Source organism: Oncorhynchus masou, chromosome 30 (genome assembly GCF_036934945.1).
Source record: "Oncorhynchus masou masou isolate Uvic2021 chromosome 30, UVic_Omas_1.1, whole genome shotgun sequence".
In the NCBI taxonomy this organism is placed as follows: domain Eukaryota; kingdom Metazoa; phylum Chordata; class Actinopteri; order Salmoniformes; family Salmonidae; genus Oncorhynchus; species Oncorhynchus masou.
In genome coordinates, this window is record NC_088241.1 from 36,960,174 (window position 1) to 36,974,726 (window position 14,553).

At 40.7% G+C, this 14,553-nt stretch overlaps 1 protein-coding gene across 3 annotated transcripts in view; it reads right to left on the bottom strand.

Annotated features, from left to right (window-relative positions):
* Positions 1-14,553, bottom strand: part of LOC135522597 (limb region 1 protein homolog) — a 62,523-nt gene that overhangs the window by 46,572 nt on the left and 1,398 nt on the right. For 2 of the 3 annotated variants that reach the window (XM_064949022.1, XM_064949021.1), the window contains exon 2: positions 7,371-7,443. In XM_064949022.1, coding sequence (XP_064805094.1) covers positions 7,371-7,443 — 73 coding nt within the window. Of the gene's footprint in view, positions 1-7,370; positions 7,444-14,553 lie in introns of those variants that run through there. The other variant, XM_064949023.1, reaches the window with a different exon arrangement.

The window sequence follows — 14,553 nt, forward strand, 5'->3', positions numbered from 1 at the left end:
GAATTGAATGTCCCCAAGAACACAGTGGCCTCAATCATTCTTAAATGGAAGAAGTTAGGAACCACCAAGACTCTTCCTTGAGCTGCCCGCCTGGCCAAACTGAGCAATCGGGGAAGAAGGGCCTTGGTCAGGGAGGTGACTAAGAACCTGACGGTCATAGTGACAGAGCTCCAGAGTTCCTCTGTGGAGAAGGAAGAACCTTCCAGAAGGACAACCATCTCTGCAGCACTCCACCAATCAGGCCTTTATGGTAGAGTGACCAAACGGAAGTCACTCCTCAGTAAAAGGCACATGACAGCCAATGGAGTTTGCCAAAAGTCACCTAAAGACTCTCAGACCATGAGAAACAATAATCTCTGTTCTGATGAAACCAAGATTGCCTGAATGCCAAGAGTCACGTCTGGAGGAAACCTGACACCATCCCTACGGTGAAGAATGGTGGTGGCTGCATCATGCTGTGGGGATGTTATTCAGCGTTAGGGACTGGGAGACCAGTCAGGATCAAGGGAAAGATGAACGGAGCAAGGGACAGAGAGATCCTTGATGAAAACCTGCTCCAAAGCGCTCAGGACCTCAGACTGGGGCAAAGGATCACCTTCCAACAGGACAATGTCCCTAAGTACACAGCCAAGACAACGCAGGAGTGGCTTCGGGACAAGTCTCAATGTCCTTGAGTGGCCCAGCCAGAGCCCGAACTTGAACATCTCTGGAGAGACCTGAAAATAGCTGGACAGCAACACTCATCCATTCAAACTGACAGAGCTTGAGAGGATCCCACACAGAAGACTGGGAGACACTCCCCAAACACAGATGTGTCAGGCTTGTAGCGTCATACCCAAGAATATTCGAGGCTGTAATCGCTTCAACAAAGTCCTGAGTAAAGGGTCTGAATACTTATGTAAATGTTATTTCCGTTTTTTTTTTTTTTATACTTTTGCAAACATTTGCAAAAACCTGGTTTTGCTTTGTCATCACAAGGTACTGTGTGTAGATTGATGAGAGAAAAACAAAACAATTTAATCCATTGTAGAATAAAGCTGTAACATAACAAAATTTGGAAAAAGTCAAGGGGTCTGAATACTTCCCAAATGCACTGCAGACAGGTGTGTATTCAATCAATTGAACTTACCATAGGAGGACTCCAATCAAGTTGTAGAAAGATCAAGGATGATCCATGGAAACAGCTCAATTTCAACTCTCATATCAAAGGGTCTGAATTCTTATGTAAATAAAGTATTTCAGTTATAAATTTGCTAAAATTTCTAAAAACCTGTTTTCACTTTGAGGTGCCGGTACTCAGCTCCTGTGAGCTCCTGCCAAAGTCAAGCACTGCTTCTTATCCCTTGCGCAAATAGCCTAGAGCTGTGTCTGTCTCGAGCTCACTGGCGCTGGAAACTGAGGGCCCAGAATATTTTATACAATGTTGCAAGTTCACTAGCACAACAAGCTTTGGCTGGACCCAAGTTAATAGTAGATCCAATGTTTCAAGTTCGTTGCAGACAGGCCATGTGAAGCCAATGTGATTTATAGGATATTTATATTTATCTGGATATTGTCTACCTGCAGGCTGCAACGTTTTTATTTGTTGGCTTTATGTAGACAATTTTTGGGCAAAAGAGATTACAAACTTAAAAAGTATCATATAGATTTGGATATGAAGAGGTTATTTTCTATATTTATTATGGATCCCCATTAGTTGCTGCCAAGGCAGCAGCTACTCTTCCTGGGGTCCAGCTAAATTAAGGCAGTAAAACAATTATAAAAACATTACAATACATTCACAACACACTAAGTATGTGCTCTCAGGCCCCTATTCTACTACCACATATCTACTATACAAAATCCATGTGTACGTGTGTGTATAGTGAGTATGTTATTGTGTGTTAGTATGCATGTGTCTGTGCCTATGTGTTGCTTCACAGTCCCTGCTGTTCCATAAGGTGTATTTTTATCTGTTTTTTAAATCAAATTTTAGTGCTTGCATGAGCTCTTGAGTTCCATGTCGACATGGCTCTATGTAGTACTTTGCGCCTCCAGTAGTCTGTTCTGGACTTGGGGAATGTGAAGAGACCTCTGGTGGCATGTCTTGTGGGGTATGCATGGGTGTCTGAGCTGTGTGCCAGTAGTTCCAACTGACAGCTTGGGGCATTCAACGTGTCAATACCTCTCATAAATACAAGCAGTGATGAAGTCTAGCTCTTCTCTAATTTGAGCCAGGAGAGGCTGACATGCATATTATTAATGTTAGCTCTGTGTACATCTAAGGGCCAGCCATGCTGCCGTGTTCTGAGCCAATTGCAATTTTCCTAAATCCCTCTTTGTGGCACCTGATCCCACGACTGAACAGCAGTCCAGGTGTTACAAAACAAGGGCCTGTAGGACCTGTCTTGTTGATAGTGTTGTTAAGAATGCAGAGCAATGCTTTTATGGACAGACTTCTCCCCATCCTAACTACTGTTGTATCAATATGTTTTGACCATGACAGTTTTCAATCCAGGGTTACTCCAAGCAGTTTAGTCTCCTCAACTTGCTCAATTACCACATTATTCATTACAATATTTACTTGAGGTTTAGGGTTTAGTGAATGATTTGTCCCATGCTTTTAGTTTTTGAAATATTTAGGACAAATGTATTCCTCGCCACACATTCTGAAACTAACTGCAGCTCTTTGTTAAGCGTTGCAGTCATTTCAGTCGCTGTGCAAGCTGACATGTATAGTGTTGAGTCATCCGCATACATAGACACACTTGCTTTACTCAACGCCAGCAGCATGATGTTGGTAAAGATTGAAAAAAGTAAGGGGCCTAGGACAGCTGCCCTGTGGAATTCCTGATTCTACCTGGATTATGTTGGAGGCTTTCATTAAAGAACACCCTCAATGTTCTCTAAGACAGGTAACTCTTTACACACAATATAGCAAGGGGTGTAAAGCGATTACACGTGTTTTTCAAACAGCAGACCATGATCAATAATGTCAAAAGATGCAAAGAATACTAACAAAAACAGCCCCCACTAAATTATAAATTAAATGCAACCATTTCACGAAAATGTGCATATGAAATCTGTAACTGGCATACAGATCAGTAGAAAATATAAATTGGCATTCCACATGAGAAAGGGTTGCCGACTCCTCGTGTAGCCTATTAACGGCAACTTCAGGAGAGTACTGGCAGAATCTGCAAAAGCCAACAGGAGTGGGAGAAGTTGGGTCAGGTTAAGTTCTTTCTTATGGTTATCTAGATCTCTGGCACCCTCTTACAGCATCAAACCGTAAACTTAAAGCATCAGACAAGCTTAATGCATATAGTTGGTTTTATTAAAACACAGGGTGTGTCTATGTATGGAAAATACACATTTAGAAAATGTAGAGCAATTGATTAGTCAAAAGAACACACGACTTTAAATCTAACAATATTTTTGTCAGTTAATTGTCTATTTCTGTCAAATTCTAATATTTGTAAAAACTTTATGTAAAATAAAACACTAATATAGACTACCGGTACATGAGCAAACCTACGTGGACACTAGAGGTCAGCCGATTAATTAGGGTCAATTTCAAGTTTTCATAACAATCGGAAATCGGTATTTTTGGACACCGACTTGGCCAATTTAAAAACAATATATATATATTTTTTTACATCTTTATTTAACTAGGCAAGTCAGTTAAGAACACATTCTTATTTTCAATGACGGTCTAGGAACGGTGGGTTAACTGCCTCGTTCAGGGGCAGAACGACAGATTTTTACCATGTCAGCTCGGGGGATTCAATCCTGCAACCTTACAGTTAACTAGTCCAACGCACTAACCACCTGCCTCTCATTGCACTCCACGAAAAGACTGCCTGTTACACGAATGCAGTAAGCCAAGGTAAGTTGCTAGCTAGCATTAAACTTATGTTATAAAAAATAATCACTAGTTAACTACACATGGTTGATGATATTACTAGTTTATCTAGCGTGTCCTGCCTTGCATATAATCGATGCGGTGCATATCGTTGCTCCAATGTGTACCTAACCATAAACATCAATGCCTTTCTTAAAATCAATAGACAGAAGTATATATTTTTAAACCTGCGTATTTAGCTAAAAGAAATCCAGGTTAGCAGGCAATATTAACCAGGTGAAATTGTGTCACTTCTCTTGCGTTCATTGCACACAGAGTCAGTGTATATGCAACAGTTTGGGCCACCTAATTTGCCAGAATTTTACATAATTATGACATAATATTGAAGGTTGTGCAATGTAACAGGAATATTTAGACTTATGGATGCCACCCGTTAGATAAAATACGGAACGGTTCTGTATTTCACTGAAAGAATAAACGTCTTGTTTTCGAGATTATCGTTTCTGGATTCGATCCTATTAATGACCAAAGGCTCATATTTCTGTGTGTTATCACACTCTGGAGTGTTGCTGTTACCAGCAACTCCCGAGATTAGGCTCGTGTAACCGATGTGAAATGGCTAGCTAATTAGCGAGGTGCGCGCTAATAGCCTTTCAAACGTCACTCGCTCTGAGACTTGGAGTGGTTGTTCCCCTTACTCTGCAAGGGCTGCGGCTTTTGTGGAGCGATGGGTAACGCTGCTTCGAGGGTGGCTGTTGTCGTTGTGTTCCTGGGTCGAGCCCAGGTAGGAGCGAGGAGAGGGACGGAAGCTATACTGTTAAACTGGCAATACTATAGTGCCTATAAGAACATCCAATAGTCAAAAGGTTAATGAAATACAAATGGTATAGAGAGAAATAGTCCTATAATTCCTATAATAAGTACAATCTAAAACTTTTTATCTGGGAATATTGAAGACTCATGTTAAAAGGAACCACCAGCTTTCATATGTTCTCATGTTTTGAGCAAGGAACTTAAACGTTACGTTTCTTACATGGCACATATTTTACATGGAACATATGGAACATATCGCACTTTTACATTCTTCTCCAACACTTTGTTTTTGCATTATTTAAACATGTTTCATTATTTATTTGAGGCTAAATGGATTTTATTGATGTATTATATTAAGTTAAAATAAGTGTTCATTCAGCAGTGTTGTAATTGTCACTCTTACAAATAAATAAATAAAAATCGTCCGATTAACCGGTATCGGCTTGTTTCGGTCCTCCAATAATCGTTATCGGCGTTGAGAAATCATTACCGGTCGACCTCTAGTAGACACCTGCTCGTTGAACATCTCATTCCAAAATCATGGGCAATAATAGGGATTTGGTCCCCCCTTTGCCGCTATAAGAGCCTCTATTCTTCTGGGAAGGCTTTCCACTAGATGCCGGAACATTGCTGCGGGTACTTGCTTCCATTCAGCCACAAGAGCATTAGTGAGGTAAGGCACTGATGTTGGGCAATTAGGCCTGGCTCGATGGGGTTGAGGTCAGGGCTCTGTGCAGGCCAGTCAAGTTCTTCCACACTGATCTCGACAAACTACTTGTGTATGGACGTCGTTTTGTTCAAGGGGGAATTGTCATGCTGAAACAGGAAAGGTAATTACCCAAAATGTTGCTAAAGTTAGAAACACAAAATCGTCTAGAATGTCACTGTATGCTTTAGTGTTAAGATTTCCCTTCACTGGAACTAAGGGGCCTAGCCCGAACCATGAAAAACAGCCCCAGACCATTATTCCTCCTCCACCAAACTTTACAGTTAGCACTTTGCATTTGGGCAGGGTTTTTCACACGCAACAGATTCCCACCCAAAGGACATCCAGCAAACTTGACACAACTGTGCGAAGCATTGGAGTCAACATTGGCAAGCATCTCTGTGGAACGCTTTTAACACCTTGTAGAGTCCATGCCCCAACTAATTGAGGCTCTGCTCACATCCTCTGATATGGGCTAATATTTGACTGGAGCAAGATTCCCAAATGCTGTAGCGCAGGCCTCCTCGCCCGCTCCAGTAGCGCTCATTTCACGTGCTCAGGGCATACCTGGCCCAGCATGCATTTGTAATTCACTTGTATGCTACTATCTAAAGCCCCTTGCTTTAGATACTGTCATTTTCATACAGAAACTGATAAAACACACAGGTTCTAAATCAAGGTGACAAACAAAGATGAGGACCAAGAGCAAGACCGGGATAGTGGTGATGTACAGTGGTGTCCACAACTAAAGAATCATTGTGGAATCTGAAAAGACAAGCATCCCGAAAGAAAAGGAACGAGGCGGGTAGATAAATACTTTGCTACAATTACACACTTAGTTATAAAACTACATACCTCCTCTTACACGTTACCTTCATTTTTGTTCTATTATCTACACAATAGGACGTTATATATTTCGGACCAATGGGCCTGGCATATTCCCAAGTTCAAGGAGCTTTCCGTTTTGCTTGGGTAATTTTACCTACAAACCTTTAGGCCTACCTATAGAAAATATATATATATATATATATATATATATATTTTTTTTTTTTAAATAACTCTGCCCAACCTGGCAATAGTGGCCAAAAGGGTGTTTAACTTCCCCAGTGGCTCTGCAAGTGTGGAGATGATATTCTCTGCTGTTGGCCTGCTCTTCAGGCACCATCGCATGAGCCTGAATCCACAGACTGACCAAACTTGTGTTTTCAAAAATGAATTCTAAAGGCACTAATTCCTTTTTCGTTTAATTTGTATTCATTCTAAGTAAATCACTGCCTATATGCACAATTTATAGACTAGAATGATTTCAATACAACAAAATGTTGTTTACATGCTCTGCGCTTTATGTCCCTACCAGCCCACTGGGTCACACTCACAAATGCTTATATTTCTTTGTAGGCTATAGCATTGAAATAATTTGTATAATCTAGCCTAAATAATTCATTTCCGTCCATTCTTAGGTTCCCTTTGACGCCTAAACCTATTTAGAGTGTTTATATGCTGTTTAATATGATATGTAGCCTATTTGAAAATGATGTGCGCTTCTTACATTCACCTTTTCATGTTTATTCAAATATTGTCATTCAAATCCATATGGTTTGGTTTCAATACCAAATGGTAGGTTCATGTTGTCACAAAAATAAATGAGTGTTTGTTAAATTGTGATTTTAATCAATGGAGCGAATTTGAAGCGGCAGTTTTTTTTGTGTTAGCACGGAGCCCTTTTTTAAGCAGAGCTCAAGTACCATGAGAGTGATTTCCAACCGATCAACTCCGCTCACATGCTCTGGCCACTAAAATGTCTTGAAACAATGTGATGGTCCCTCTGTGTGCAAACATACTGTGAACAAAAGGTTGAGCTCGGCAATAATTGCTGTGAAAACTCTGGGACCGTGTGCACATCTCAGGTGTGCAAGTATTACATAGAAACTGTTTTTGAAGTTGGTAGCACAATATGTGTTGGTAGTTTCAGTACAACCACCATAAAAACAGAACAAGACTCCTTACCTGTTTTCCTCTTGTACCTGGTGATGATGCAGTACGACACAATGTAGAGTGCTGCAAACAGTAGGAAACAAATCTGAAAAGGCAAAAAGAATTAAACAATTATAAAGCTGCTGAAGTGTTATGTAAATGATCAATGTTACAATATCTGGCATTATACTGATGTGAACGCATAACACATTTTGATATATATGTATTAGCCTCCCGTAGACATGGTTTGCATCCCAAATGGCACCCTATTCCCTTCTTAGTGCACTACTTTTGACCACGGCACATAGGGCTCAGGTTAAAAGTAGTACACTACATAGGCAATATGGTGGCATTCCGGACACAGATATGGTACTGTGACATTACTACAGTAGTTTATAGGGATGCACGATATATCGGTGAACATATCGTAATTTTGCGCTACACAGCATTCCTAACCTAGCACCCAATGTCTGCTGTGTGGATCAAGCAGTCAACAAGTCGAGCAGTCACTTGAACAAGTAAGAACACCTCAGCGAGACAACTCATAGGCGAAATCCATAAACGCCAAGACAATGGAATTCATTGCCCTTGACAATCAACCGTTCTCTGTCCTGGGTGATGTTCGCTTTCGCCAACTGGTCGGGCACCCGTACACACTATGAAGTGTGCCATTTTTCAGATGTTGCCCTACCGGAGTTACACAGTAATAGCGTCACTGCTACTAGCTTCACGACATACATACTATGGAACGCCATTTAGGGCTTTGCGTGTCAAAAAATATACAGTAGGATTGTCAAAGCTGTACAAAAAAGGTCTGCAAACAAGCAAACACCACGATCGATGTATTTACAATACCGCGTTGGTAATAAAGCATCATTTGTTTGACCGCAACTTCTGGAGTAGCTAGCTAGCTTTAGCTTGGTACCTAGCTAGCACCAATACAACCAGCCTGAAAACAATGACCAGCAGAAACTGCAGTCATTTTCATTATTCTTAACAATGATTTAGGAATTCTTGTGAATAAGTATTAGCTAGGTTGCCACTTGTTGTTTGCCTATTGAAATTAAACTTTTTTTTATTTTTTTATTATTTTTTTTTACAGGGACAGTGCACATTAATCAACATTTCAGTAAAAGTGCCGGTTTTAGCCAGCCGGCTAATTTTCAACCGCAGACCCTGGGCAGGTTATTAAAAACAATTACAATATAGACAATAGCAACATAGAACAAGCATGACATAGCAACATAGGACAAGCAAGACGTAGCATACAGACAGAGCAACATAGAGCAAAAAGCAGCAAGACAAAATTCATAAAAGCAACAAAGTGTTTCCACAACTCACAAGCTACAGACAACATGGAAAGCGGCAACACACAGCTAGGGACCATGTTCACAAATCTGATTGACCTTTAGCCATGTCTTCAAGCATTTTGTGAAAGTGTGATATGTGGTGCAGTTATGTGTGTCTGATGGCAGTGTATTCCAGACATGGGAAGCTCTCACAGAAAATGCAGATTTACTAAAGGTGCTTTTCCTTAGGGGAACTATACAGTCACCTCTCATGGCAGACCTTGTGGATCTGCTGCCATATGTCTGGGTTTTCTGTTTAACAAAAATATTGAGTGGAGGGGGAGCCAGGCCATTAAGGATCTTGAATACAAGACATGCGTCGGTGTATTGCACAAGATTTTCCCAACTCAAGAGCTCATGCTTTCTAAGGATGTGACAATGATGATGGCTATTGGGCTTCCTATCAAGCACTTTGAGAGCCTGTTTGTAGACAGACTGAATAGGTTTTAATGTTGTACAGCAAGCTTGGGCCCAACTAGTCAAGCAGTATGTTAAATGGGGGAGTATCATAGAGTTGAAGTACAGTTTTGCTACCTCTGTAGTCAAACAATTTCGTATAAATCGGAAATTAGCTAGGTTGAATTTAGTTATTTGAATTACCTTTTTCACATGCTTTTTAAAAGAGAGGTTGGAATCAAGTATGATGCCAAGGTACTTAAAATTGGATACCACCTGGAGCTTCTCCCCTGACACATAGACATCTGGCTCAGTAGCATCTGTTGCCCTCTTTGTGAAGAACATGCAAACAGTTTTTTTCACATTGAGATGCAAACACGAGTCACTGAGCCACTTTGTAACCTGGACCATTACAGTAGTGAGTTCTTGTGCAGCTTGTTGTTTGCTCTTTGGTTCATGAAAATAAATTGCTAGCCAGCTACTTAACCCTGTTACCCAAAACTAACGTTATAAGCAGCCAGCCAGCTCCATCTGGCCAGTGATGCTCGACCGGACCGGGTTATTTATAATTAATTATATATCCCATTTAGCAGACGCTTTTGTCCAAAGCGACTTACAAGTCGGCTGGGGCCACTACTTTTGCATATGGGTGGCCCCAGTGGGAAACGAACCCACGACGCTTGGCGTTGCAAGCGCCATGCTCTACCGACTGAGCCACACAGTTATGTGTTGTGAAGCTAGCCACAAAAAGGACTAGCCACAATAGTGGACTTTGCGGTTAGCCTTCAAAATAAAAGTATGTCATTGACAGGATGGAAATGAATACAAATAGTAGAATGTCATCCTTTTATTTTGAAGGCTAAACGCGAAGTGCACTATTGTGGCTAATCCTCATTATGGCTTGCTTCACATAGATGGGTCCGACCATCATTAATCAAATAAGAACTGTTGGTCTTGTAAATTAGGGTTATTTTAGATGACACATCGCTATATAGTTAGCTAGCTAACTATATAACTACTGAAACAGATGTCGTTTGCTAGGTTTTTGGGGAGAACATTGTATGCATCCATTAGCCAGCTAGCTTTTTTTATGACCAGCACTGTATGTGCGCAAGACAACTTTACCAGCATCATAGAATACATATTGATGAATCGTTGTGACATATGAAATACGAGTGAAAGTGTAATCAATGTGTAATAACTACATAATAGTTTAATGCGTTCATTAATTGTTTTATGTGACATGCAGTCATATTCCGGTCCTGATTGGTCAACAAGCTTATTTGACACGTCAAATAGTGTTATTTGACATGTATCTTTTTTGACACGCAAACAGAGTTCAATAGAAATCCTGGTTGAGAATGAAACGACTGAACAAATGAAAAACGAAACAGCACATCAAGTAAGTGAAAGAAATAAGATTTGATGATGTTTTACTGGTAATGGGGACATACCTAAATGCCAAAAAAAAAATTTGGGGTCAGTGTGGTGTAGAGGTCGACCGATTATGATTTTTCAGCGCTGATACCGATACCGATTATTGGAGGACCAAAAATGCCAATGCCGATTAAATCGTCCGATTTAAAAAATAAATAAAAATGTATTTGTAATAATGACAATTACAACAATACTAAATTAAAACTTATTTTAACTTAATATATTACATCAATAAAATCAATTTAGCCTCAAGTAGATAATGAAACATGTTCAATTTGGTTTAAATAATGCAAAAACGAAGTGTTGGAGAAGAACGTAAAAGTGCAATATGTGCCATGTAAAAAGCTAACGTTTCAGTTCCTTGCTCAGAACATGAGAATATGAAAGCTGGTGGTTCCTTTTAACATGAGTCTTCAATATTCCCAGGTAAGAAGGTTTAGGTTGTAGTTATTATAGGACCATTTTCCCTCTATACCACTTGTATTTCATTAACCGTTGACTATAATGTTCTTATAGGCACTTTAGTATTGCCAGTGTAACAGTGTAGCTTCCGTCCCTCTCCTCACTCCTCTCTGGGCTCGAACCAGCAACACAACAGCCACCCTCGAAGCAGCGTTACCCATGCAGAGCAAGGGAAACAACCACCCCAAGGCTCAGAGCGAGTGAAGTTTGAAACGCTATTAGCGCGCGCTAACTAGCCAGCCATTTCACTTGAAATCGGCCCTAATTAATCGGCCATTCCGATTAATCGGTCGAACTCTAGTGTGGTGTGTGTAACCTTTACTTAACTTGGCAAGTCAGTTAAGAACAAATTCTTTACAATGACGACCCGGTCGACGCTGGGTCAATTGTGCACCGCACTATCGAACTCCCAATCACGACCGGATGTGATACAGCCTGGATTTGAACCAGGGACTGTAGTGACGCCTCTTGCACTGAGATGCAGTGCTTTGAACCGCTGCGTCCATGTGTGTGTGTGTTAAGTATTTAACTGTACTAGAATGCTTAAAACCCCGCTATTATTTTTTATACCGGTCAAAAATGTTTTTGGATTTGCTGGGATATGCATCACTGCATCTCATGTACTGTATATGTAGAGTTAATTCCATAAGACAGCTATGATTGATGGAAGTTGGGATGGCCTGGCCGGATGGATACCAGTTATGCATGTAGCCTTGATCAGGTTACAGGCAGACCTCCCTCCAAAGGCCTCTCTCAAGTCTAGGTGATTCACTCCTACAGGGAAAGAATAGCCTGGGTGGGTGCCGATACTTTTGCTACGTATATTCAACAACACCTTGCCCTCGCCTTGTAGAATGGGTATGTATTCATAAAACACCTCAGTGTAGTGCTGATCTAGGAACAGGTACCCATGGCTATGTGATCTTGTTCATTATGATACAAAAGTTAAAACTGATCCTAGATCAGCACTCCTACTGAGGCACTTTATGAATCACGGCCCTGGCCACACCATATCAAAATCTAAAGAACAGATAGCTTAAAACAGAAAAGTTGCAACTGACTAGTTTAAACCATAATAGTCATTGTTTGTCACGAGATAGCCCCTACATTTCCAATTTGAATTAATTTATCGACATGCAACTTGATCTGGAATTAGACTGCCTAACAACAACTGAATATATTTTTCACAGTGCCATTGCCAAAACCAAGGCCTCAGAGCCCCACCACTAACAGAAATATTCCACATTCTCCTACGGGCGGTGGGACAGACAGAAAATAGGCCTGAGGACCTCCGCAGCAGCACTATCTCCGGTTTCCACATTATACAACACGAGGAGACATGAGTCAGCAGGAGTAACAGGCAGACAAGACACATATCTTTGTCTATCATTATAAAGTATGATAGACAAAGGTTGGCTCTCAAAACCCTTCACAAAGAAAACTCAATTTCGCCACCACATGACAACAGACCAGAAAAACGGCTGAAAGGTCAGTGCTCTGATCAGCAGCAACACAGCTAACCCCCTCAGACAAAACTTCAGATATGAGGTTGGGTGGATGCCTGACTGTGCCCAGGAGTGACAGGACACCGAGGGAGAACCCTGAGCTGGCTGATGGTGATCAACTGACAACAGTATACTCTACTTTGCTTATCGTCAAATTGCTCAACTGTATCTAGGCCTATTTCTTATTTTTCTCCCTTGGAATCCTCACTTGTTTAACAGTAGGCTCATAATTTAAACCCAACTATCCTAGCCTACATCCGCTTTCTACACACATTCCCTCGTGACAGGCAGCACATTGTTGCCCGGCTTCTACCAGGTCGATGTTTTGCATGATTCATGCATCTACTACCATCATACGCATGACTCAGTGGATGTACTGATAAAGCCTAACAGTCAAGGCGTTTTCAATATGCATTCATTTCTGCTTGAGGGTCAATGTTGTTAGACATCGCAGCAGAGACAACCCATGACATAGACTAGTTTAGAGTGAGTGCAGGGCACTGCCAGCACCTCAAATAGCATTGTACACCTCTATGATATTTGACCTCACACAACACAGGGGACACTATAGTGACCACACCTTTTTTTTTTAAGAATAAAAAAACCTTCATCCTACTAGCTCTGGTCCAGGGCGTTACCGCGCGTTAATCCACTAAGGAATGCGCAGCGGAGGAACGCAAACTAATGCCATGGACCAGAGCTATGATCCCTCATGTTAAGGTACATATGCTTCTACAGCACTAGCTGTGTAAAGTTTAGGCTATGCTACAACCCCGGTGACAGCAACAAATGTGGGTCACAAATGGTGGTCACATTCCATAGTAGAATCACTTAGGCACTATGTGCTAGAAGGGAGGAGGGAGCATTGGAATGCCAATGTGGATAGTGGCATTTCCATGTAAAAAGCCCCATGAGCGCCAGCATGGGAAGTTCATAGGAGCATGTCAAATTCGGTGTCAAATGAAAGAGTCTATAAAAATAAATAAAAACTACGCAGACAATTTTTTGGTTACTACATGATTCCGTATGTGTTATTTCATAGTGTTGATATCTCACTATTATTCTACAATGTAGAAAATATTAAAATTAAGAAAAACCCTGGAATGAGTAGGTTTGTCAAAACTTTTGATTGGTACTGTACAGTTGAAAGATGCTGTCTTGTTGGGTGTTAGGTTTTTGTTTTTAGCAGTGTTATGTAATGGTGTAATGTCAAATTGATTAAAAATAATAATAATAAATCACACAAAAAGAAACAACCCCTTGTGCCTAGTCATTCTGTTACCAAAAACCCACATATCTTTAAGATATTCTGTCATTTTTCACTCTCATGAGAGAGGGTGGATAATGAAAGTTCATAGAAATAACAAGTTAAGGTAGCCCTACCAATTAGTTAGTGTTTTTACTGATGTCAACTTTAAGCGATCAAAACTCATAATTCTGTTACCAATTTATCAGTCAAGGAATTACTGTAATTTAATTGGCTAGAATGGGAATTCATAGTAGTCACAAACCACAGTTGGGTCACCTGCTACTGTCCTACCCTTCCACTGGCATACTGTTATGTTCAGCTCATAACTGGTGGTCAAAGCAATACTTAAAACAGTCTGGCCACCCCTCCCTCTCACTCCAGTTAATGTCACCTCTCCCAGCTCTTACAGACACCTACCACCTACCCTCTTTCCATTTACTGTCACAAGTATCCTCAACCTCTGGACACCGACCAACACCGGACGTCCATAGACGTTGAAAAGTAGTTGACATTTGGTCAGTCCGCCCTGGCCAGACCAAATCTGAACCAATCATAGGCGTCTATGTTTCATACATTTGTACAGCACCCTACAGTAAAGTAAAGAAAATTAGAGTAAAGTACATTACAGTAGAGAACTCTAGAGTACAGTATAATGTACTGTATTTTACTGAACTCTATTGTGCTGTACTGTGATGTAGATGATTGGTTCAGATTTGGTCTGGTCCGGGCGAACCAAATGTAGTCTTGTTTTGGGGAATAAGAATAATAACCCATGTGTAGAATAATACCCAAATATGCAAAGGAGGATATTGAATATT